The sequence below is a fragment of the Akebia trifoliata genome, chromosome 1, assembly GCF_017979445.1.
Source record: "Akebia trifoliata isolate Shusen 1 chromosome 1, ASM1797944v1, whole genome shotgun sequence".
Lineage (NCBI taxonomy): Eukaryota > Viridiplantae > Streptophyta > Magnoliopsida > Ranunculales > Lardizabalaceae > Akebia > Akebia trifoliata.
The window spans coordinates 34,466,862-34,478,552 of record NC_141375.1 but is presented as its reverse complement, the minus strand read 5'-3'; the positions used below and the strand labels follow the sequence as shown (position 1 = coordinate 34,478,552).

Below are 11,691 nucleotides of genomic sequence, written 5' to 3'. Positions count from 1 at the left end.
ATATTCTAAATCAATGATCAAATCCAAAATTGATATCCTATCGGATATTCGGTAATATCCAATTCAGGATTCAAGCAAGATCTACCACACACAAAAATCTTGAAAAATTTGAGTTCAAGGTTTCCATCTCTAATTTTTGAGATTTTGAAAGAAAAAAATCCCTATCAATGAAAAATAAAGTATATATATATTTGATGTTTATGGTTTGTCGTATATGATTTTCAAGATTCAGAAGTATGAAAACCTAAAAATTGAAATTTAGAGTTTTTCATATATGATTAACAAGTTTCAGAGGAAAAAAGATATCAATCCAAGGAGACACAATGAGATGATTCAACCACCCACCACAAAAAAAAGGAAAAAAAAAAAAAAAAAAAAATCCTATAAATCGAAGTTATACTAACTTCGTTTGTTCCATGATTTCCCTTCAAAATCATTTGCTCTATAGCTGAAGAAGCTTGCTCTATGGTCAATGTTTGCTCCACGGGTTTTGAGGATGACTAAGAAATCCATTCCATCCACTCTACGCATTGACGATGAAAAATAAATAAATTTTCAAGGAGAAACTTGAATTTTGAAAATAACCAGCAACATTTACAAGATTTTAGGATTTTTTTTTTAATATTTTGAGTGAGGCTGAGTCATACTTGTGAGTTGCAGTTCTTCATGGAAAAAAATTTGAAGTGAGCAGTCCGTTTCAAAATTTTGAAGGAGCCCTCTCCATTGAATTACACATGGTATTTCGAATGAGATATTTCAAATTTTGGTAAAAACGTACTGTTGTGAAATAATTGAAAACACCACGTGTCATATAACAAGGAGGTTTCCTTCACATTTTGTAGCGAACTGGCAGCTTCAAAGTCGGACTCTACTTGGAGAGGGTAATTTGACGTTTTATTTTGAGACAGGAGTAAGAGAAAGAAAGATGGATAATTGAGTGGGTGATTATTTTATTTTTTATTTTGGGAAAGAAGTCAAAGAAATAGACAATCATATTCGAGTGGGTAGTGTTTTCAAATCTTTATTTTGGGAGAAATGTCAAAGAAAGAGACAATCATACCATACTTGGGTGTGGTTGAAGAGAGTAACATGTGTTAAAGTATCCAAGAAACGGATATATCAATGTTTGAATTCTTATCCGAAACTCATTCGGATATAAAAGAAACATCCAAAAATCCCAATCCGATATCTAAAAATTTTCAAATATTATTCGATTTATCCATTGACACTGTTACAATGACGTAGGGGTGGGTATAGGTGCAAATTTCACATCCCTACATTTTCGCCAAAGTGGAACACCTACGTGTTCCCCACTTCAAAATTTTGAAGCGCCGCTGCACGTGGCATGGCGGCTTTGAATATTAAACCTGATGTCCTTTGACTTATAGTAGTTTGTGTGGCTTTCCCGCTTCATTGTAGATATTATTGAGTAACGATCTAATACGATGTCCCGTTTTTATTAAAATGAACGGTTGTCTACGTGGGAATGGTTGGTTGGGGAATAAATACATTGGGCTGGGTTAACGGCTTAGTTAGGAGATCGAGGTGATTAAAACTCTAATTACCTTAATTTCGGAGTCTCGATCACCCACACTGAAGTAATTAAGGATGAGTGTATGATATCATCCTTACGTACCCTCATGCCCTCATATTAAATTCACTCTCCATATAGACTTAATTTTCTATTTCCTTTGTCTTCTGATCGCTAAGTATCAGAGAAACCCTACAATGATGCTGCATGTACTACCCATCTTTGCTTTTCTTCTGGTAATTAATAATCAACTCTTTCAGTTTCGGTTTCATTCAATTATAATATCTTTAATTCATTTGTTGGGGTACGTAATAATCATAATGAGTGTGCTAGGTGAAGATATATAATTTTTCGTTTTTTATTTATTAATAAGCTTGCAGTAGTTGTTAGCTATGCTGCCCTACCTTCTGAGATTTACTGGAATATGGTGTTGCCAAACACCCCGATACCAAAAGGAGTCCGAGAACTTTTACGACCTGGTTTGTTTCAATTCAAACCCGAATCGTTCATTTTATATTATGTAAATTAATTTGCTAGCTCATGATCAATTTATGTTGGTGTAGTTGTGAAGGCTGGGGGAGATCGTATTTCAAATTCAGTTAATAGTGGTAAAGAAAAGGAAAAGAACCCGAATCGGGTGTTTCTTTATAATCTTGCTTCTTCTGAGGAAGACCTCAATGATCCTAATGTTTTTAATTTCTTCTTAGAGAAAGACCTACACATTGGAACAAATATGAATTTGTACTTAACTAAAACTACTACTATTACTAGAGTTACTTCCTTCTTACCTCGTCATCTTGCAGAGACCATACCTTTTTCATCTAAGAAATTATCTGAAATTTTTAATCGATTATCGGTTGAGCCCCAATCAGAAGAAGCAGAATTAATACACAAGACATTAAAAGAGTGTGAAGGGCCTGTACAAGAGGGAGAGGACAAGTTTTGTGTAACATCATTAGAGACTATGATCGACTTCTGCACTTCTAAGCTGGAGAAAGATCATGTTAAGGTCATGGAGACCGAGGTGTTCGATAATGATAATAATAATAATAATAATAATAATAAGCAATATATTATTACATCAGGAGTGCAGAAGATGGTTGGTGACAATTCTGTGATATGCCATGGCATGAGTTATGCCTATCCTGTGTTCTTCTGCCATGCGACACACGACACAAGGGCCTATGTGATCCCATTGGTTGGCGTTGATGGGACCAAGGCAAAGGCTGTGGCCGTGTGCCATACAGACACATCGAAATGGAATCCGAAGCACTTTGCCTTCCAAGTACTCAAAGTTAAGCCTGGGATTGTTCCTATCTGCCATTTCCTTTCAAAGGATCAAATTCTCTGGATTTAAAACTAGTATTTTTTTTTATATTAAATAAAGAGCTTTCATCTAAGTTCCTTGTGTAACAGCTTTATATTATATGCAGAATTGTAAGATGTACTACTACTTCGTCTTTGTTTCTTCTCCACTTTAAAGTTGGTCCTATCATATATGCACATAAATAAGCTTTGATAGAGTTGTGAATGATGGAGAATATCACTCCATAATATAATTAGGGAAAATGCTTAACTGACTTCCTTCCACACTCTCACTGTGCTGATGTAGCAGTTTGCAGATAACCATAGATTTATTGTTGTGTATCTCGAGGAAAAATCCTATGGTTGTCTTTATATTGCTGGACCTCTCTTTAGAATCAATGATCAGACTAATCTTTTTCACGTAGGTTTACCAATTTCGGAAAACGCTGGAATGACACAGTATTTACTGCGATTCTCACAAGTCTGACGTGGGATGTGCACAAGTCAGACTTGTGAGAATCACAGTAAATCCTGTGTCACCAAAATCTCTACCAATTTCTTTCTTCATAGACTCTCTGCCTTCTTCGTTCGTCTTCTCCATTTATTTTTCTGGGCAAGGCTTTGCCTACTCCTTCCTTATTTCAGATACCTCATACCCCCTTTCTCTCACCTTTTTTTGTTCATTGGGTTTCTATTTTATCCCCTTTTTTTTTTTTCTCTGTTGCTTTCCTGTTTTTTTCCCTTTGTTTACTCTCTTTTGCCCTTTATTTTTCCTTATTTTGGGAATGAGTTCATGTTTCAAAGCCAATATTTTTTAGACTGTTGATGTTATAAAACTTTTTTGGGATTGAGTTCATGTTGTTCGTAACTTGAGTGTCTTTGAGAAACATAACCATAACATCAGATTGTTAAATGGAAAGAGGAAAAATCAATCACTTATTATTGTTAATGTTGTTTTTATTGACTTCTTTCTTCTTTGGATCACATTTGAGATGGTCTTGCAGTGTAAAGAGGTCTTAAAAAACGGTCATTCTAAACAATCATTTTTTCTTAGTATTGCTTCAATTTTTTTTTTTTAACACTTAAAAGTCTTTTTGTTAGAAGAATGACCTATTTGGAACATCATTTGATGTACATTTATTTCATTGTTCAAGAATAAATTCAATTTCCAATACGTAAGAAATAGTTGACACGTAAGGAACACATGCAAGTTGTGACTTCTTCATCTCCTTTTATTAGACCCTAAGGGAAAATGCTGAAATGACACAGTATTTATTGCGATTCTCACAAGTGTGACGTGGGATGTGCACATAATCATAGATGTATTTTCTTGGGATATGAGTAAAAACCATCTATTGTTATGTATGCATGTCCACGTCAGAATTGTGAGAATCACAGTAAATCCTGTGTCACCCCAGCACGACTCTAATCATAGTTGTGACCAATTATTGAAGTTGATTGCACAATTATTAGGCGATATCTTTTTTCCTCAACTCTACATGTGAGATTGGTTGCATTTTAAAGAATAAATTCAATTTTCAATACGTGTGGAATATTCAACGTGTAAAGAAAGAATTCAAGAGTGATTGACCCGTGGCGTAGGCACAGGCATTCACTAGTGTGTATAAATATATATATACTCAATCGAGCCAAGCAGATTTCTATACAATCATTTTAAAACACCGTAACTTGCAAGTTGTTGGGCTAATGTGGTAACTTAAGAAAGGTAGTTGTGAACCTTGTTTGCAATCTGCCATTTAATTCTTGAAAAATTCACAAACTTTTCATTTTCTTCAATGAAAGTATTATTCCTTGGATTATTGAATTATTCAGAATAATTCACAGATTTTACAACTTTTACGAATTTTTATAAAACTTGGTGGAAAAAAAAAATGCTGCTATAACTTGTTGTGTATTGCAAAGTGTAAACTTGTAAGTTGTGATGAGTAACACAAGCCGACTTTAAAGTGACCATGCTTCAAAATTTTGGAAGAATCCACATTTTTACATGACAAATGTCTCTTTTATCTTTAAAAATATAATGACATATGACCCTCTATATTTATTTGAGATTACATCTTAATTTTTCAAATTGATGATTTATCCATTGACTTTGATTTTCTTTTGCCAATAACCTCAATGTCCTCATTATCACCATCATCATCAACATCCCCTATTTCATCATCACCATCACTATTAACATCAATATCATATGACAGAATTTTTGTTTTCAAATTTCTGAAATGAATCGGATAATACCCGTATGAAGCATATGTCACATATTTTTCATTTATTGAATTTTAGACTGAATTTTTTAAATCCAAAATCAAATCGAACTTGAATTTTTCATGAATCGAATTTTTGTTGTATTCCAAATTGCTAACAAGGGTTGTAAAACACTAGTATCTAGTATCTTGTCTCATCCTCCAATTCCCCTCAAAATATGCCTAGTTGACTCGTCCCAGTCACTTTATACAAAAGATTTAAAATGAATCTTAATGCTCCTAAATCAATTTACTCTCAAGTTGATCTAGCTTTATCAAACAAATCAACTCAACTCAAACAACTTGACTCACAATATGATGACCTATTGTATTATTATCCTAACTCAACAAAAAAAGTAAAATAAAAATAAAAAAAAACATATTATAGATACATAACTTAAGATAATCTCATCAATTGTTAAATCTTTGAAATTAACTCGTTGGAGAATTTGGACATGGCAAAGACAACCTAAAATTCTACAAAACTCCCAAATTTAAAATTAAAATTCATTTGCAAAAAAAAAAACTTTTTTTATTTCCGAAGTTCATAGAATTTTGTACTATACTAATACAACGTTGATCATGGTTTTGGATACCAGAAGTTGAGCCCAAAGACTAGGGAGGGTGAAATAACTTAGTAAGGTTAGTTGGACTCTTTTTAGGATCCTTCAAAATCGTCTTGATTATTTTTAGGTAAAAAAAAAAACAACCTTTTAAATGTAATGAAGAAAATTTGAGTTTCAAAATAGAAAAAAAACCTTTCCTCAATAAGACTTCAAATCTTACCAAAAGCCGTTGAGCTCAAATGGATGGCCACATTGGCAATCCAACACCACAACTTCTAGATTTCATACTGAAAATCAGATATAATTTTTTTTTAAAAATCAAAAACCAATTTTTTCTATGATTGATCAAAGATTTTGAAAATTGTCGACTATTGAACTTTCAAATTTAAAATAAATTTTAAAGTTGAAAATATTATTGTTTAACTATTATTTCAAATTCTTAAAATTGCGCCATTAACATCCCTCAAGCGTTAGATCGTGTTTTTTTTGTGTGTGCCACAAATGACCTTAACCCTCCTTAGTAAGATTTAAATATCTTACCAAGTTAGTAAGGCTAGACTTACTCACTTTCTTCAAGGTGGCAAGAAACAAGGAATAAAATATTCCTTCATTGTCGGCTAATCTTGAACGGACACGAGGGTATATAAGTAAGAGAGTTAACTATTTTTCAAAATCAGCTCATTCAAAATTTTTTAACCTATTGGCAAGTTGAAAAATTGTGGATCGTCCAATTTTTATAAACCCCTTTTGATGGGATTAAATTTTTTAGAATGAGCTGATTTTTTGTGAGGAAGATCACCTCATCATAGAAATCATCCTCACCAAAAATCAGCTAATTCCAAAACTTCTAACTCATACATATAAAAAATGTTTGGCACAATGTATGACTCTCTTTAGGGCCTCCAAACCCCACCCTACCTAAAAACAACAAGAGTTGAAAATTCGAAGTGAAATTTTTGATTTGCCTGTTCCTAGTCGTCATGGGAAAGAAAGGCAGAAAGAAGAAAGAGATTATTCCCTAAGAGCTTGTCCAGTACCACCGATACCAAAAATGCATCTCCAGTGATTAGGCGGGGACAGGATTCGAACCTGCAGTCTTCAGGTCATGAGCCTGATGAGTCAACCAATTCCTCTACCCCGCTCCCCCCATGGCCTTTCGCCTCTGAAAGCGTCCTTCCTTCTCAATGCCCGGGCATCCATCCAATGCATGATTTTCGATACAGTACGGTACACTGAACACCAACCCAATCTCGATGAAGAAAAGAAAACAAAACCCCATTCCAAAATTATATATATATGTAGGGTCCTGTTCAGCACCCAACATTTTGCCCAACATGTTTTATCCTACATAGGTTAGAAGTTTTGGAATAGGCTGATTTTTAGTGAGGATGATCTGTATGGTGAAGAGATCATCCTCACAAAAAATCAGCTCATTCCAAAACTTCTAACCGCATCACAAATGGTTTACAAGAAATGGACGATCCACGATTTTTCAACTTGTAAATATGGGGTTAGAAGTTTTGGAATGGGCTTGTTTTTGGTGAGGATAATCTCCTCACCATAGAGATCATCCTCACCAAAAATCAACCCATTCCAAAACTTCTAACCCATGTAGGACAAAACGTGTTGGGCAAATTGTTAGGCAAAACGTTGGGTGCTGAACATTTCCCAAAATCTAAGTTCAAGAATCGAGGCTTTAACAAATCAAAACCCCAAAAAGTGAGATTCTAACAAATACAAGATCGAGAAACATAACTCTAGCAAATTCAAACCTAAAAAAGGTTGTTCAAGTAAATAAGGGAATTTAGATCATTCAAGGCAGTAAGAAAACTGATGAAGCTTTTATGCTTGCCTACAGAGGTAGGGGGTATAGGTGCAAAATTGGCTCCATTAACCCAAAACACTATGAGGCCTGAACCGATTTTCAGGCATGTGCCATGAATTTCAAAGCACAGCCCTACCCGTTCAATGCCCATGCCAGGGCTTCACAAGCCATGAACAACTGTGAATATTAAACCATTGTAGAGATGTTAAACCGGGTTTTGTTAACATGTGCCCTAAGGGATCATGCTAAGGTGCATTAAACACACCATGAAAATTTATTTTCCTACCAAAAATGCCTTAAAAAAATTCTCTTAGCAAAAGAACCCTCAAATGCTTATTTTCATGGTGTATTTAATGCATCTTAATGTGTGCCCTTAAGGCTTATTTCCAGCCTTACAAATTTAGTAAGATTTGGAATTGTACGAAGGGTCATTGAACTCACCTTGTAGAATCCAAAGCCATGATCCGATGCCACAGAGATGTAGTGGACAAAATTCTATGGACTATGAAAAACAAAATAACTATTTTCAACACCTTGGATCAAATCCAAAAAACTCATACCCGAGAAAAGAGGCTCTAAAATATCCAAGATCGAAAAACAAGGTTCCAACAAATTCAAGCCTGAGAAATAACACTCCAACAAATATAATTCCCATAATTGAGCATCCAACAAATCTATATCTATGAAACAAAGTGCTAAAAAATTCAAATCTAAGAAATGCAACTCCAACAAATCTAAGCCCGAAATACGAGATCCATGTAAATCAAAGTTCAAGAAACTGGGCTTTAGCAAATCAAAACCCAAAAAAATGAGATTCTAACAAATCCAAGTTCAAGTCCTTCACTCTAGCGAATTTAAACCCAAAAAAAATAACGAGGTTCTTACAAATAAGGATACTTAGGTCATTCAATGTAGGAGGAAAACTGATGGAGCTTTGTATCCTTACAGAGGTAGGGTTGTCGACGAATACCCATCGATTTGAATACATATATATCTGAATTCGAATTTGAAAAAAATACATGTTATCTAAATTCGATTATCCTATCGAATATTCAGTAATATCCAATTAGGGATTCAAGTCAAGATCTACCAGACAAAAAAATCTTGAAAATTTTGAATTCAAGGTTTCCATCTCTTATTTTTGAGATTTTGAAAAAAAAAAATCCCCATCAATGAAAAATAAATAAATAAATAAATAAATAAATAAATAAATATATATATATATATATCTGATGTTTAGGGTTTGTCAAATATGATTTTCAAAATTAAGAGAAGTATAAAAACCTAAAAACTGAAATTTAGAGTTTTTCATATCTGATTAACAATTTTTAGAGGAAAAAAGATAACAATCCAAGGAGACACGAGATGATTCAACCACCCACCACAAAAAAAAAAAAAAAAATCCTATAATCAAAGTTATACTAACTTCGTTTGTTCCCTGATTTCCCTTCAAAATCATTTGCTCTATAGTTGAAGAAGCTTGCTCTATGATCATTGTTTGCTCCACGGATTTTGAGGATGGGTAAGAAATCCATGCCATCCACTTTACACATTGACGATGAAAAATAAATAAATTTTCAAGGAGAAACTTGAATTTTGAAAACAACCAGCAACATTTAGAAGATCTTAGGATTTTTTTTTTTTTAATATTTTGGGAGAGGATGAGTCATACTTGTGGGTTGTAGTTCTTCATGGAAAAAACTTTGAAGTGGGCAGCCCATTTCAAAATTTTAAAGAACCCTCTCCATTGAATTACACGTGGTATTTCCAATAAGGTATTTCAAAATTTTGGCAAAAATGTAAAGTTGTGAAATAAATTCAAAATGTCACATGTCATAAAACAAGGAGGTTTCCTTCATATATTGAAGCGGGCAGCCGCTTCAAAGTCAGACTCTACTTGGTGAGGGTAATTTGATGTTTTATTTTGAGACAGGAGTAAGAGAAAGAGAGATCCATCCTTGAGTGCGAGTTTGTTGACGGGCATATAACCGCACAATCCCATTGGAGGATCGTTTGGAATATTTTTACAGCAGTCCCTCCATCTTAATTTTGTTTACAATCCGTAGACTCATTATTAATTAAATTCAAATTCAAGCACCATTATTTTCAATTGAAATAGCAAAACACTTGTCTTATTAACGTGACAAGATTTTAATCCTTGCTAAGGATCTTTTTACTCATATGGATAACCACATCACCAGTCCAACACTACCACAGCCCTCTAAATTTCATTAAAAGCCTCAAATAAAAAATAAATAAAATTCAAGAAACAATTTTTTTTTAACTTGATGTAAGCTTTTGCAATTTATCGAACTTTCAAATAACTCTCAAACTTAAAATTGAAATACAACAGTGAAAAATAACTTCTTTTGGGATTTATTTTTTCAAAGCTCATATACTTTTGTCCTCAATAATATTGAAACATCCAATCATGTTTTGGATGTCAAAAGGTGAGTTCAAGGTTAGTCGAAAATATTAAAATATTTTAGAGAAGGATTTTTCCCACTAACTTAGTAAGATTTCAAATCTTACTAAGAATCATTGAGCTCAAATGGATTGCTAAATTGGCAATCCAAAATTAAGGTTTCTGATCCAGAAAAAAGAAATTTAAAAAAAAAAAATTTTGAAAAAAAAAAAAACTATATTTTTTCGAATGAAAATGATTTTCTCAAAAAATTCATATATAAAAAATAATAATAATGAATGAAAAATATTTTTCTACTTAACCTGCAAAAATAAAATGAGATGTTTCAAGTTTTTACTATGAGAGATTTTAAGAAGGGCTATTGACACCCCAACTTTTACTTATTACATCCCAATTACTTAAATTAATTATCATACCCCAATTAAAGATTAAAATACACTCTTCAAATATTACTAAGGTTTTCCTCAAATTACAATCTCATAATGATAAAATATTATAGCCTTCATTCAAATAATTTCAGTAGCTTTTTACAATTAAAAAAATTTCATATAAAATCCTAAACCTAAAACAAAAGAATCCAAGAAAAAATAAATGAGAGTTTCTATTGGCACCCCAACTTTTACTTATTCTCAACCATTCACGTATTTTCTTTATTTATTACTAAGGTTTGCATCTAATTACAATCTCAACATAATAAAATATTATAGCACTCATTCAAACAATTTCAATAGCTTTTTTACAATTAAAAAAGGTTCATATAAAATCCTATACCTAAAACAAAAGAATCTAAAAATAAATAAATGAGAGTTTCAATTGGCACCCCAACTTTCACTTATTCTCAACCATTCACATATTTTCTTTATTTATTACTAAGGTTTGCATCTAATTACAATCTCAACATAATAAAATATTATAACACTCATTCAAATAATTTCAATAGTTTTTTACAATTAAAAAAAAAAAGGTTCATATAAAATCTTAAACCTAAAACAAAATAATCTAAGAAAAAAAAATGAGTCTCTATTGGCACCCCAACTTTTACTTGTTCTCAACTATTCACCTATTTTCTTTATTTATTACTGTTGTTTGCCTCAAATTACAATCTCGACATAATAAAATATTATAGCACTCATTCAGATAATTTTAGTAATTTTTTACCGTTAAAAAAATGTTCAGTTAAATCCTAAACCCAAAACAAAAGAATATAAGCAAAAGAAAAGAAAAAAAAAATTAGAGAGTTTCTATTGACACCTCAACTTTTACTTATTTTCAATCATTCAATTGTTTTCTTTATTTTTAATTGGGTTGTAATATGCAAAAGTTGGGGTGCCAATAACACCTATCTTAAAATATCTTTCATAGTAAAAAGTTGAAACACCTCCTTTTATATTTGCAGGTAAATTAGAAAAATATTTTTTCATACATTATTGTGTTTTTTTTTCCCCTTTTTTATCTGAATTTTCAAGAAATCATTTTCATTCAAAAGGCATAATTTGTTTTACATAAATTACTTTTTTGTTTTTTTTTTTCATAATCGAAAACCTTGGTATTGAATTGCCAATTTGGTAATTCATTTGAACTCAACAACGCTTAATAAGATTTCAAATTTTACTAAGTTAGTAAGAAACGTGTTTCTCTAAAATACTTTATTGTGTCTAAGTAACCTTGGGCTCACCTTGTGGTATCCAAAAATATGATCGGATGCTTCAATATTGTAGTGGACAAAAGTATATGAACTTTGAAAATACAAAACCCAAAAAAATAGTTATTTTTCA

At 32.3% G+C, this 11,691-nt stretch overlaps 1 protein-coding gene across 2 annotated transcripts; it reads left to right on the top strand.

Moving 5' to 3' along the window:
- The first annotated feature begins 1,673 nt into the window (after window positions 1–1,673).
- Window positions 1,674–3,018, top strand: LOC147412044 (BURP domain protein RD22-like). Of its 2 annotated transcripts, none has more exons than XM_086458614.1 (3): window positions 1,674–1,767; window positions 1,912–2,010; window positions 2,095–3,018. In XM_086458614.1, exons 2-3 carry the CDS (start codon window positions 1,956–1,958, stop codon window positions 2,886–2,888), a joined length of 849 nt encoding a protein of 282 aa, XP_086314740.1. In that variant the 5' UTR covers window positions 1,674–1,767; window positions 1,912–1,955; the 3' UTR covers window positions 2,889–3,018. The 2 variants fall into 2 exon arrangements, with proteins under 2 accessions (XP_086314740.1, XP_086314667.1); XM_086458541.1 differs by having other exon boundaries at window positions 1,676–1,767; window positions 1,905–2,010; window positions 2,095–3,016.
- The last annotated feature ends 8,673 nt before the right edge of the window (window positions 3,019–11,691 follow it).